General features: G+C 44.7%; 1 protein-coding gene across 1 annotated transcript in view; it reads left to right on the top strand.

Annotated features, from left to right (window-relative positions):
• The first annotated feature begins 1541 nt into the window (after positions 1-1541).
• The window catches only part of CCDC6 (coiled-coil domain containing 6), a 49198-nt gene continuing 36303 nt past the window's right edge, over positions 1542-14436 (top strand). The window contains exon 1 of the mRNA XM_032190923.1: positions 1542-1889. Coding sequence (XP_032046814.1) covers positions 1542-1889 — 348 coding nt within the window. The remainder of the gene's footprint in view (positions 1890-14436) is intronic.

Here is a 14436-nt window from a genome sequence, read left to right as displayed (position 1 = left end):
ACAGCTTCCTGATGAAAGCAGAGAAATGAAAGTCTGCAAAGCCACAACCTAAAATTCAAGATGCAGAGCGTGAGAAGGAGATGCAGAGCGTTTTGATGTCATCATCGTGATGAAGTTTAGCTGAAGTCATCGATGCACATCAATGCAAACTGGAAGTGCCAGAAGCCAGGTCCACAGCAGCCTCATGCTGAATAAAGTGGAAGGAATGTCCTCAGATCTGTTTCCAGGGTGATGTTATTTCCAGGGAGCGTGCTTCTCCCCTTCGGCTCGAACACTGCTTTTCCAGGAGCCATGTCCAAGGGAACAAAGCTCTTCTCTCCTGCTCCCAGCCCCAGACAGAAATTAACCTGGACAACAAATTCTGGGGGCACTTTCCCTAGAAAAACCCCTATTCCCTTGAATTTGCCATATGATTCTTAAGACACCTCTGAAGAAAATTGTCCTCCATTTTGCTGTGCCTGCTAACCTGAACGTTTATCACTTAGGAAGTTTTTAGCATCTTGAGATGTATTTGGTGGGAAAAAAAAAATAAAAAATTAATAGCAGGGCTGGCTGCAGGAAGCTGCCAGCCTGACAGAGGATTACATCACTTTTGTTCACGGGCAGTGTGAGGACGCAAAGAACAAGTACGTGACCAGAGGTTCACCTCACATTACACATCACACAAATAATGAGGGACAGCCGAAAGGAAAGAGTTGGGTGCCTTGCCCATCCCACTACAAACGTGGAAAAACAACACTGCCATGCCTGTGTAATGCCGCGCTAGCATGAGCAAGGACTTGACCCTGTATGTTAAAAAGCAAAAGCCTTGAAGAACATGACTGGTGTTAACTTCAAACACTGTAAATGAAGGGTGAGAGTCACTTTTTACTGCCTTTTACGTGTACTTCTCTGCAATCTGCTGAGGCTGATGACTGAACTTTTCAGCATCCGAGGGGCTTTTCCCTCTCTGTGTTACTTCCCCTTTCTCACAGGGCAGCACTGTGTGTACGTGTGTATTTTATGGGTATATAAATACGTATCTTTTAAGAAAAGGGGTTTCGGTTGTTTCAGCTGCATGTAAATGAAACTTTGGGGCTCCAGCTTTGTGTCACCCGCAGCAAAGAATCGCTGTGTGCGCCCAGGTTTTCCCTACACAGGTCATGGAGCCGGATGCCCATTTGTTTTCCCTGTGTATTTTGTGGTAAAACCCGAGGTTTGCGTGCAAGCTGCTTGGTATTACTATTTTAGCATTTTTTAGCATTAACACTCCGAAGCCTTAGCACTGGGGGATGTCTGGGGGGGCATTAAGGCGGAATAAAAGTGCCGCCGGCTGCGGGCAGAGGCCGCGGCCCGCTGAGGAGATGGCGGAGGCGCTGCGGGCGGGAGGGGGCCGCCAGGGGCCGCCAGGGGGCGCTGTGGGCGGGCGGCGGGCGCGGGCGGAGCGGGGCGGCCGCTCTCGGCGCACGGGGCGGCGGCGGCGGAGCGCGGCGGGGGCCGCCCCCTGCTCGCCTGGCGGCGGCGGCGGCGGGGCCGGGGCCGGGCTTGGGGCAGCGGCGGCGATGGCGGACAGCGCCAGCGAGAGCGACACGGACGGCGCCGGCGGCAGCGGGGGCGGCGGCGGCGGCGTGGCGGGGCCGCTGGCGGCGGGCGGCCCGGCGGCGGGGCCGGGCGGCGGCGGTGGCGGCGGAGCAGGCGGCGGCGGCGGCGGCGGCGGCTCGGGGGGCGCGGGCGGCGGCAAGGCGGGCGGCATCGTGATCTCGCCGTTCCGGCTGGAGGAGCTGACGAACCGGCTGGCCTCGCTGCAGCAGGAGAACAAGGTGCTGAAGATCGAGCTGGAGACCTACAAGCTCAAGTGCAAGGCGCTGCAGGAGGAGAACCGCGACCTGCGCAAGGCCAGCGTCACCATCGTGAGTGCGGGCGGCGCCGCCAACGGGGGGGAGCCGCCGCCGGGCCCGGCCGGGCCTGCACCCGGCCCCCGCTGAGGGCGGCAGCAGCGGCCCCGGGGCTGCCCCGAGCCCGGGCTGGCCCCCGCGGGCACCCGCCGGCGGTGCTGCCCCCAGGGCTTCCCAGAAACTCCTCTCAAAGTCCCTGGGAAGCGGCGCGGGTGACACGCCGCGCTGCCCTGGGCGCTGGTAGCGAGCGCTGAGAGGATAAATCACAGCTACCTGTGCTGCTGCAGGTATCTGTGCTGCTGCAGGTATCTGTGCTGCTGCAGGTATCTGTGCTGCTGCAGGTATCTGTGCTGCTGCAGGTGCTCCCGGCCTGCGAGCGGGCAGAGGGGTGAGGTGCCAGGTAACTGGGGGCTGTGGGCACCGGCCTGCACAGCGCAGGGTGCCCTGGAAGGCTCCGCAGCCCTCCTGCCTGTGTTCGTCCTCGTCTTCTTTAAATTTTCCCAGGGAGTGCTTTCTTGCAAGTGTGTCAGCTCTCCTATTGATAATCAGGGTTTCGCTGTGGAGATATCTAGCGAAGGAATGGGATCTGGAGCTTATCAAGGCAAAGCTCGCATCTGGTCCCCGTAGTAAGCGTTCAGCTTCTAGCAGGATGTGGGCCGGAAGAGTGCATGAAATACAATACAGAAGTAATTTATTCAGGGATGACAAATATAGTGCCAGTCGGGGAAACATGTGCTTTGTTAATACTTTACGAGTAGAGAATGTGTCTTAATTAGGTAGCAGCGGACTGCCTTCTAATGCTGGAAGGGGCCAAGACATCTTGTCAGTCAGACATTTTCTCTCTGCCTGTCAGAAAGACAGCATCTTTCTGCACCCCTGGTAGGTGTGTTATTGTTTGTAAACAAGTTGAAAAAATGTTCCCGTGACTTCAGGTTGTTTTGGTGCTTTCCTGGGGACTTCTTACCTCACGTTTTCATCAGACTTCAGTTGACAAAAATGAAGTATTTTTCTTAAATCTAAAACTGCATCTTTTCTGACATCCTGGCTAAAGAGAGAAAAGGTGTTAGACTTTTATAGCAACCTGTGGGCTGTCTAGAAAACCAGCGTCTTTAGCAGACACTCTCTCTTTGGTATGCTAAACTGTGTGCACAGCTAAGTAAGCCTCTTCTCATTCAGCAAGCAGCAAAATAATGAATGCAAACAATTTTTTATTTTCAGACCACTAAGACTCTGTGCTGTGGTTTACATAGTCCTTAATGTAAACACATTTACAGTCAAAATACTTTGTCGTGTTGCTCCAAGAATGAAAGTGGTCGGACATGAGCTTTGTTGGAACACAGAAATGTGTGCCATTTGCATGTAAATATAGTTAAATGCAAAGTTTTCTGATTTTCTCCATTGTGATTCTAAACCTTCGTCAATTTACTCCCACAACCCAGCTCCTGCTCCTAGAGGAGAGCCGTGCGGGCAGGGCTGTGGCACGCCAGCTTCCTGCTGTAGGCACTGTAATGTCACGAATCAGCTTTGATTTTTATCATTTGTTACGGATGAGCCGTGAAGCGCAGATAAAACCGACAGGTAGCTGAAATAGCGGCTGAAGTGACTAAACCTGTGTGCTGTAGGTGAAGGTGACCCTTCTAGCCATGAAGCTCTTCATCCCTGAGCCTTTTGCTGTCCCTTTGCTTGAACTTGGCCATGCTGGTGCTGCAGGGACACTGAACTTCCCTTAGTTCCCTCTGTTCTCTTTAACGGTTTTGAGTATTTTCCCTTTAGGCTTTACCAAGTAGAAAGCGGTCTTCTACCTCCTTCCTCTTGCACCCGTACTGCTGAATGTGTTAACACAGAATCGGAATCGTTCGGGTTGGAAAAGACCACTAAGATCATCTAGTCCAACCTTAATAGGACATCTTTTTTGTTTCTGCTTTTGTGCGTGGTATTATTGGTATACACATTACATATGAATGCGTACAGTTTGGGAATTACTTAGCAGCTTGCTGATAGTTCTGTGTTGTAGTTAGTCCTTGCATCATAGGGTTGAAAATAAGTGTTCAATGGAGGGGACCGATGTTATGTAGTTGTGCTTGGAAAACTGGCTGAGAAAAGGCGTTGGCTTGGCAGGCTCGTATGCTCGCTAACTTCATATGAGCTCTCCTCTAAAATGTGTAAAAACAAATGCTGGTTTAATACTGGGGTCTGTAAAATGAGCTTGGACAAAGTGTACTTCCATAACGCTGTGCAAGCTCTGCTCCTTCCAGTAGCCTGAAGTGGAAACGAAATTATGCTGTTGGTCATGTGTTGGCTGTGAAATTAAATAAATACACACGGTAACTTTAATCGACCCGCTGTTACTGGTAACTAACCACGGGGGAGGCAGTGTGTGGTGAGAGCTGCGTAAATTAGAAGCACTATCTAGTAGTGCAAGAGCAAGTACTGGAAAGAAAGAACTGAGATCCCTTGAGCTGTTTGAGGACGGTTCCCTTTGCACATGTTTAGCAATCTCTAATTATATGATCGCATGGTGTTTCTGCAAGATTCTTTTAAGGAAACGGACAGGATGGTGGGTGCTTAGGTTGGGAAAAAAATGTGCATCTGAAAATCTTAAAAGCTACGTATTTGTGATGTTAAGTAGTTACTTTTGGTTATAGTGCTGCGGTACCACAAGTGGAGTTCCTGTGTGAACTTCCTTTATTTCTTGGTGAGAAAGGTCTGCAAGGAAACGTTGTGTTTAGTGGACTAAGTGTGGGACAGCACAACTTCTCTAGTGAAATAAAAGTACATTGAAAACTGGGTGGGAGAACGACAGCTTTCCAGCCCATTGAATTGTTGCCTGCCACAGAAGCTGAAGAACTTCAGCTGGGAGCCGGGTGCACGCATGTCTCCGTCAGGAAGTTTCTTTTGAAGTTGGTAGAACTTAGACTTCTAGCTTTTTTTCCACTTTTCAGTGTTTGATGTTACAAAGTCGACCTATTTCACTGAAAGACGTGTAGCCTTTAACTGATAGCGAAGCATTTTGTTTTTCTTGGTTATTGTTTTGAATTGACAGGCCTCATAAAAGCAGGCTGCTTTTGATAACAAAACCAGTTTCGGTCCCTCGTTCCTACAGGTACATACATGCTTACCCTTGGTTAGATTCAGCAATTCAACTCACGTGGATTGGCCTCTTAAAGTCAGGCATCTCCTGTAGCATTAGAGAAAGAAAGTAGAATAAGCCTTATTCCATTATTTTTTCTTCTAACCGATACTGTGTACTTGAGTAGCCTTAATTTGAAAATGCTCCCACTCCAGCGTGCCTGATGCAGCAGTGTGTAATGTAGATTTTAAAGAATGGCTTCTCATTTTTTTTCTGCAGTTTGCTTTGCAGGGAAGGAAAGACTCCTAAAAGTCCCATGTTGTGGGGGTGCGTGGATGCCCAAAGGAGCATCGGTTCGGATGAAACAGGCTGACCCAAACTGCTGCCAGCATAAGTAACCTCTGCAGCTAAACCTGCACCTCAGGTGCGAGCTTGGCTGTTGCTGTTCTCTGGGTGTTAGCAGAGGGCCATTGCGTCTCCTGGCTTTTCCTTCTCCTTTGCATTTCTGCAAAGCAATGTGAACAGGCTTCTACAAGCTGGGAGAAACAATGGAAGAGAAAAGCTTACTCAGCTCTCATTTCCTTGCTTGTAGTCACAAATTCTGAAGAAATTTGTTGCTTCCCATAACAGACATCTCCTGAAAACAAACAGGCTGCCAGTGACTTACAGGTTGGCAAAATCCTGTGTGGTATTGTAGAGTTGTTACAGTTTTCTCAGTAAACAACCAGAGTTAGACGCTGGAAATAAATACGATTTCAGCATTTTGTTCTCAAGGAAGTATGTGGTGGGATGTGTGCGTGCTTGTGATCTGCTGCCACAGCTCTTCATGGAAAATGTCAGCCTGGATAGGTAGTTTGGGGAGGTTAATGGATGTGCTAGAGCGCTGAAAATCCTCTGCAAAAATTGCTTTTTAACAGCTTTTTCCAACCGTGGAGTTTGCACCAGAGTTTCAAAGCAGAACACCTGTTCCAGTGCAGAATATGAACAGCAGGAGAAAGGGTGGACTGAAAACACAAATCTTTGAAATGCACTTAGTTAAGGGCAGAGGGATCAATGGGAGAAATCAATTAGTAGGTACAAAGGTACAAAGTGGATCCAGAAAGTGAAGAGATTAATATTTTAAAAGAGATACCTGTAAGTTTATCATTTACTCTCTGTTTTAAAGCAGGTCTTGCACGTGTGAAAGAGATGGGTCTGCTGTTTTGTGGTGTCTTCTGTCGGTGTAAGAAATGTCTCTGGAGCTTCAGTATCCAACTGGTTCAATTCTGGTTTGTAGTCAGCCTAAAAATCTATCTCAAATACCTTGTTTTAGAAATGTTTTGTTTACCTGCTTTTTAGAGTACAGACAGCATTTTTGCAAAGATTAGCAAGTTCATGCACAGTGTAACTTCATGCACAACTCTTCAGGAAGAGCAGATGTAGGTAATGACTGCCTTGTATTTGAATTTTATGTTTGCCTCATTCTTAAGAAGTTCGTATTGATCTTCTACAGAACGTCTGGAAAGGAAGAAAGAAGCTTAATGATGGACTTAACGGTTTTGGCCCTTAGGTTAACACGATAAAAGCAGTGCTATTTGCTGCACTGCTGGCAAACTAATCGTAGGAAGGTGTATTATCATCTGCTTCCTTTTGGTACTTGGGTATGGCCTCTGGCATGTTGAAGTCCCAGGGCAAAAAATAACTGTAGTGGTGGTAACAGCACATCCCTGTTTGTCTGTGCTGCAGGACTTCCTCAGTACTGGCTAAAAAGCAAACTTTAAAAAAAAAAAAAAAAAAAAAAAAAAAGCTCTTATTGAAAAGAGTTATTGAAATAACTCTTATTGAAAAGTGTCTTTGGGAAGAGTGTTTGGTTGTAAATAAGTCTCTAAGATGAAGAATCTGAGTGTCCTGTGCGAGTGCTCCTAGTCAAAGCCTTCCTTGTTGAGCCATAGGTTCTTGCAGTGCTTTGTGGCTTGGTTAATGAGTTTGACAAAGATACAGGCTTCAACAGACATCTTCTACTTTACGTTGACAACTGAAAGAAGCTCTCAAGCTCTGAGGTGCTGGAACTCTGATGTGCTGGATTGAAAACGCTGTGGCTAAATGATGCACTGCTCTGGTCTAAACACATTTTCTTGCTTCAAGTTTATCCAGATGTTTGTGAGAGCTTAATTTGGAATGGATAAGTTTTATTTTTTTCTCATCTGGTATCATTGGTCTTCCTCTGAGAGCTTAGCGTTGTGTGCTCTGGCTAATTTGGCAGAGCTGCAGCAGCACACGCGTGCCTTCTCCAGACCTGGCTTGTAGTGCTGGGTTGCCTGCTAGCTCCTGGTTCCACAGTTATTAGCACCAAACCATAGTCTGGGGAAGGGTATTTTCCCTTGTTCTTAACTTTCCTGAGTCTCTCGTCTCAGTACGAAGAGGTAGCAACCCCAAAGAGTTTTTTTCCCCCGTATCAATTTCACCAGTGCTGTTCACAGCAGTGAAGGTGAGCTGTCTCTGCTGGGGACTTCACTGAATAACAGTGCACAGTAAATGTTTTGATCAACATTGTGCTTAGTACATGTTGGTGTGAAATTGCATTAGAAATTTCCTACCGACAAGTGTTTTTCAGATCTGTAAGCCACTTCGGAATTCCAGCTGTATACTTTATTTGACTGCTATTTTAAATACGGTATGGCGTGCATTACTAAATCAGAAAGTCTTATGGGTGCCATGGGCATGCCCTGCACCTTTGTGGTTATCTTTATTACAAAAAGTCCTTGGCTGAAAGATGTGTCTATGCTTATCTGCCAGAACTTGTTCCCTATAAAACCACGCTGAATTACTCTCTTAATGTTTCTGTCCTTTATGCAGTAAATGAGTTTGTTTTCAGTACTGCCATTGGGTTGATACCCAACTCTGATAACCATCTGTGTCTTGCCTGGAAGGTTGCACAACAGTTCTACTTCTTTGTCTGCGACTTTATTGGTACTGCTGTGTCTAATAATGGTGGCATGTCCTCAGTCAATAGGAATATTGGCATATTGCTCGGAATTAATTTGGGGCTGGAAGTGAAACGAGAACTGGTATTTCAGAGTGCATTTGGGAATTCTTAATAATGTGAAGTTCTTGGTGTTTCTCTAGGCTTGTTGTTCTGTACGTGGAGTCGTTTTGCGTTTCTCTTCGATGAACTTTCTCATCAAAGTTGTATTGAACTGTGCGTCAGGCTGGTTTGTAGTGAGTTTTTATTTTCAGAATGCCACTTAGTGGCAGGTCTGAACATTTACTGACAGTAACAGCCCTTCTCACTTAGTATATTTCCAGTGACTTAAATATTTTAATGGAAAGGGTTGTTTTAGTTTCTCCTGCATTGTGCCCCTAATGGGTTTGCTTTGGCTGAAGAAAGAGCAATTCCTGTGCACTATGCATTTGTTGCTTTGGATGCTAAACATCAGGCTTCTTTAGAGGTTCTAGCCTTGTTGCAAATCCCACGTTGAAAAGCTGGTATAGGCAAGGCTGCAGAGTAATTTCCAAATCCTGGAAGTTCAGTACTTCATTTTAGTTGAGGCTTTGAGTGTGATGGAGCTTGATTTTTATTGCTGATTTTGAAGGATGAAGAAAACCTGACTTTTAGAGCAGTTACATGGTCTTTGGTTTTCTTGCATGCATTAATTAATTTTCCTTGTTGGTAAACAACTGGTTGGTTGTTTCCTCCTACTGTTGATACTGACTTCAGTTAATATTGAAGTTATTTTCTAGGCTCCTAATCCTAAGTGTTGGTGTGTATGGGATGTATTTTCATCTCTGGGCTGGTAATGCTAAATCTCCTTGTAGTACGTGAGGAGATCGAATTGCGTGCAGCACAGGTGTGTTAAGCAATCTTACACAACTGCTCATGATTTCAATGACAGATTTTGTTACCGCTCTGCATCCCATAAGGTACTCTTTGGTGGAAACTGGAAGACCACAAAACGCTTGGAAGGCTGACTCCGCATCGCTGCAGACAGGGCTGGTCAGGGAGCTCAGCACAGGGGTGCTGCGGGTGGACGTGGTGCTGGTTTCTCATGAGCTGTTCTTGCAGCATGCAGCAAAGAAGGAGGCAGTGCTCCTCCAAAGGAGCAAACATTGTCAGCGGTAGGCATCTGATGTATTTCAGCATAGCCTGTTAAAAGCAGCAGAGAGAAACAGTTGCTTTGCTGCTCTTTTTTATGCTTGGGGGTAGGAGGAAGTTGCTGAATTTAGCAGCAGAGCAAGGGGTGAATCCTTTTTTGTCGTCCTCCTTAGATTTAAAAAAAAAAAAAAAATCTGGAGGAGGAGAATGATAGGGACAAAATGTACAAACTGGATTTTGCACATGTTTTGGGATCCAAGCAGAATGAATGTAAGAGATGAAGACGTGCTCTAGAAGAGGCAGAAAATGAAATACAAAACAAATTCCTGTGGATCAGTAACAGAAAACATTGCTGTGATGTTTTGCTTCTAACACAGCAGCCTGGGGACATCCAGAAAGGAAGATCTTAAGTTCTACCTTGTCAGTCGAGTGCTGCTGTCTGAGTGGAGAGATGTCTCAGTTTTGTGAGATGGACCATCATGGTCCTGCTGAACACGTGGGATGAAAGAAAGAAGTAAAAGTGAAGGCAAGAGAGTTGAGGTAAACTATGCCAAAGTAAAATAGCAAATGTCTAAGTTAGAAACTAGCACAAGATGCAGATGTGCAGATTTCACATCTGTGGGTTGTAAGGATTCCTTGATTAAAATTGAAGCAAGTTATTTGCAGAAATATCAAATCATTTTTTAATTGTGACATTTACATCTGTATTTTTTTCAGCTTGTCTGTTTAAAATACAGGCATTGCGTGCTACCTGATGCCTGTAGTGACAGTCATTTCAGTCCCTGGGAGCTGTGTGTCCCTTCCTGTCGTCCAGTGCTGAGACTTGGTTCCTGGAAAGAGGGCATTTCTCCAGTTGATACTCTAATTGAGGGAGAAACTCTTAGCCTAAAGCCTTTTATTCCCCTTCAACTCTGAATATATCTGCTTAAAATTTTCATCTTCCTTGTGTTAATATTGCATGCGGTCTGCTTTTTGGTTTGGGGTAAGCTTTAGGAGGTAGATGTGCATCTCCTCAGCTGTGCTCTAGATCCGTGTCCAGGCAGTTTCAGCTGTCTGTAAACTTTGGTCAGATGTTTTAATTCTTTAAACTGCCTCGGAATGTGATGTTTCTGCTTATGGCTGTGGAGCTTCGGGGGTTTTTAATTCCTTTATTGTTGTGGATGCTAATCATGATATTTAAAACTCCTACCACATAGATTTAAAAAAAGCAATCCTACAATGATACAGTTCAGTCCTGAGTAAAAGTGTAAGTGATTCTTACCAAGTCAGAAGTGATAAAGTCTGATGTTTAATGCACTGTAGTACCGAGTTTCTGTTCCTTACAGTTTAATTTCTACTTTCAGCAGATTATGTTGGAAAAGTGTTTCTTTTTTGCTTTTTTTTCCTATAGCGGTGCAGTTTCCACTTTGTTTCTCTTCACTTCCAAGTAAACAGCAAAAGCAGTTACCAAGAATTTTGCCAAATGGATTTTTTTTATCAGTGCTTTTCCAAGAGCTTCAAGCAGTATGTATTCTGCACACCTGTGACAAATGAAGAGTACCATTGTTCTCCAGCTAGCGTTGCCAGGAACTGATTCATAGGCAAAACCCTGCCCTCGTAGACCCTAAAGTAGTGACAGAATTAGGAGAGTGGACACCTCCAGAGAGTTGTCTCCTGAAGAGTAAATTCAGCCTGAGTTGAAGGTCTGTAATAACCTCCCTTTTCCTTGAAAATCGAGATATTTACCTGAAAGTTGTTGCTCCACAGGTGGAGAGGTTGGTAGACATTTCCTGTTTTTCTTTTTGTGTGTGTGTGTTTGTGGTTACTTCTCAGTCTTAGACCCACTTTTCCAGTTCTTTTTAGGGTGAATAGTCAGGGATGATTGTATTTCCCCGTATCCTGCAAACTTCTGCTTGTAGAGAGAAAGACCAGAAGGACGTGGATCTTTAATTTTCCTCATTGTCTCTTCCTGCAAATTTAACAGACGTGTTTCTTGTCTTGAAAGCCAGAAAAGTGATGGCACTTCAGAATATTGTGGTATGTATGATAAGAGGTCTGAACTGGAGAGAAAAAAAATCTCAATTCACTGACTTGTAGGGAATCATAAGTGGAAACACTTGTTTGCTCTGATGGAATTAGAGCTAATACGCATTAACATTGGGACGGATGGTGCCTTGGGAGCTTCATAACTGAACTGGCTTGGACCAAGGTGTGATGAACATCAGCAACAAGCTGACGAGTGCTTTTCTAGAAAACCAAGGTGTGAGAGAGGAAATAAGGGGGTCTTAAAAGGAGCACTCTTAGCAGGCTGGTTCTGTTGAGTGACAAGGCATGCCTTGCTGCTGGGGTGAAAACATTGCCAGCCCTGACAATTATCTGTGTTGTATTGAAATGAGTCATTTAAAAAAAAAAAAAAAACATTTGTAAGAAAGTTGTGGAGGCACTGCGTCGGTGATCCATCACATTCTGCCTAGAAGCATGGGGTGTAACAGGGTAATGCTTGGGGCTTGGGCTGTCGTCTCCTCTGGGGAAGAAGAGCAAGAGTTTTATATGCATGTGCTCGCTGTGCTTTACCTGAGCTGCATAAAGGGAAGCAGGGCTTTCATGAAGATGCCTTGGAAGGGTGGTCAACCTCTCTCTCCTCTCTGCCTGAATTTGCACTCCTCTGTCTGCAAAGAAAAGCAGTTGTGACAGGATAGATGCTTTTAGCAACAGCTTGCTGTGGTTGCATTTTGTGCAGAAGTTTGTTGTTTTAAAACACAGGTCAGTGCCCGCTGGCACAGGCATAGATACCTAGGTGAAAAGAGGCTATTCAGTAAATTAGTCACCTAGTAGTTATTCTTGTGTTTTCTTATTGCTCTTTTTTTTTTTTTTGTTGTTCTTTTGAATCTTTTTTTCCTCCTCTGAAACTTTGTGAGCATGCAGTACTGAGTTTGCTAGTTGGTCAGACCAAGGCAGTGTATTTTGTAATTTCCATGTGCCTGTGTGCCTACACTTAAAGATAAAATGTGATTTATCAGTGAGGGAAAAAGAGGTAAAACAATAGTTAAAATATATTACCTTAAGAAACAGTGCTACTTATATTTTTTTTGTGCATTAGACATCTGCTATTACGCAGTAATTTGTACTGGTTTGCAGCAGGACTGCATTTCTTGCAGATTCTCTTTCCGAGTGGTGGTGTTGCTGGGTTTGAAGCTGGTATTGATTATAGTTTTCTAAGCCTAATGCAATTGGATTGCATTGAACTGGAGTGTTTTAGATGCAAGTCAAACATAAAATCACAACATTTCTAAAGAAGGGTGATGGTTCTAATGATCCCGTGGCCATGGAATGTAAGTTTTTATACAAAAAAAAACACACACAGAGAACTTAAACAAAAACCCCACCAGTGTACACTACAAGAGTTGCTATATGCAGTTTGATCTTTTTTCCCCTCTTTCATATCGAGGGCTGTGTTGTCAAAAAGTCAGGCAAACTTAACATGAAGCTACAAATGCAGCTAGGTGTATATCTGTGTACCCATATATGCCTGCATCTTTATTTCATTTTTCAGCAGCTTTTACGCCGAGGCTGAACGAAAGCAAAACCCGTTCCGTGTGCTTCTGTATTCTGTTTGTTTTGCACTTATTGATTAACTAGTGAGCTATTTACAGCATGAGATTACCGATGGGTTGACCAGGAAAACAGCAGCAGTGACAGGAATATAGGCACGAGAGCTGTGGGCTGGTCGGCCGTACGGCTGCTACGGTGGCGTGGGGTTGGGCTCTCACTGTAGGAAATGTCTCAACGTGATTTGCCTCTGCAATCCAGCTACCTTCCTTCTGGGGAGCTGTATTAACACCTAGGCTTTAATTACGTTAAGACCTGCACAAGGGTGCCTGATCAAGGTTAAGCTACTAAGGAGAAGTGATTTGAAGGCTGATGCGTTTTCTGGGCCCTATCTTGACATTTTCTTAGTTACAATGGCTTTTTCAAGGGCTGTGCTTTTATTAACTATTTAATGCCAGTAATTTGGTACAATAAACTCCCTTGAAGAGAGCAGACTCCGTTTTTATGTTTCGAAGCAAGGCACTTACATCATTTTTAAACTATTTAAGTAAATTCAGGAATTCCGCTGTATTAATTCATAATTACATGTAACTCATTGTAAGTCGTATACAGTGAACCAAATACATGAAATTTGTAAGTGTTCTTGCTTAGGAAATGACTCTTTCCATAACTTATTGCACTTGCACCACTTGTGTATTTCATTGTGCAAGGCTCTTGCAGGTCAACATCAAACTGCAGAGAGAGAGAGAGAGAAGCTGTTTGAAGCGTTTACAGATCTGAAGTGGAGGGGAATTGCACACCATCAGACAACTTACTGCATTGCTGGTGCTCACAGATTATGTAGTGTGTATGAATACTGCTGAATGAGTTGGTATTTCGGAAGGTAGTGAATTTTGAAGGCTCCCTTAAAGCGCTGTTTCTTGCAGAGCTTTCCACGCGGTAAGATGCACGCATGAGTATCTTGAATGTAACTTCATTTCTGAGAGAGGTTCTCACGAGGCTGCGTGGGTGATGTGTAGCTGAAAACATCTGATCACGGTTAAAGCTGATGTGGAAGAAAAATGTGTCTCGAGTCATTTGTCTCAGCTCATTTCTTGACATGGTCTGCGCTGGTGCAGATGAACGAGGCAATGAGCTGGGTCACTTTGCAGGCATCGATTAAAAATCTTGCTGTGGCTGGAGTTGAGCAGCAGGGGTTGTGACACAAGTGTTTTGATGCTTCCAGCCAAAACCTGGCTGGCCTTTTTAGGAAGGGGGTGGGTGGGGATGAGGGGGGGAGAGAATTGCCAACCATCAGTGGAGATTAAAAGAGCTGTATTTTAGCTCTTTAATGGCTCATCATACAGGTGTTTCTGTATTACGGGAATAAAAGCTACGTGTCTTCCTCTTGTACAGCAGAACAAACCTGCTGAAACGTAATAGGAGTTGTGTTTTGAGGCAGTGCTGCATGTGGCTTTAATGTTAAAGGAAGGGTAACATTTAGAGTAGTTGATAGTAGGTTGGGGCCTGATGCTGGTGTATTTATTTATTTCCTCTCCTGTCAGCATGTGTTGGAAGTAACATCTGTGGCATGCCTCTAAGTTGAAGAAAAAAATAAAATGAAAAGCCCTTCTGCCTCACCTACCAGGGTTGCTTTAAAAAAAAAAAGAGAAAAGACCAACAACTGGGGTTTTTGAAGGAAATGTACCAAGACATTACTGCTTGGGTGGTGTTTGTCTTTTTTTTTTCGTGAAAGTATGTGGCTTCCACTGTGTGCCCAAAGATAAGGACACACCGCCCTGCGATTTGTGTAACTCCATTGCTCCTGAAAACTCCTCTTAAAGAAGGGAAAAAAAAATCTTAAAAGGAGAAAAAAGAAAGTAATAAGAAAGAACATGCTTGTGTGTCAGAAG

This window comes from Aythya fuligula, chromosome 7 (assembly GCF_009819795.1).
Source record: "Aythya fuligula isolate bAytFul2 chromosome 7, bAytFul2.pri, whole genome shotgun sequence".
Classification (NCBI taxonomy): domain Eukaryota; kingdom Metazoa; phylum Chordata; class Aves; order Anseriformes; family Anatidae; genus Aythya; species Aythya fuligula.
Note: the sequence above shows the minus strand (reverse complement) of the source record. Positions and strands in the feature narration are given on the sequence as shown.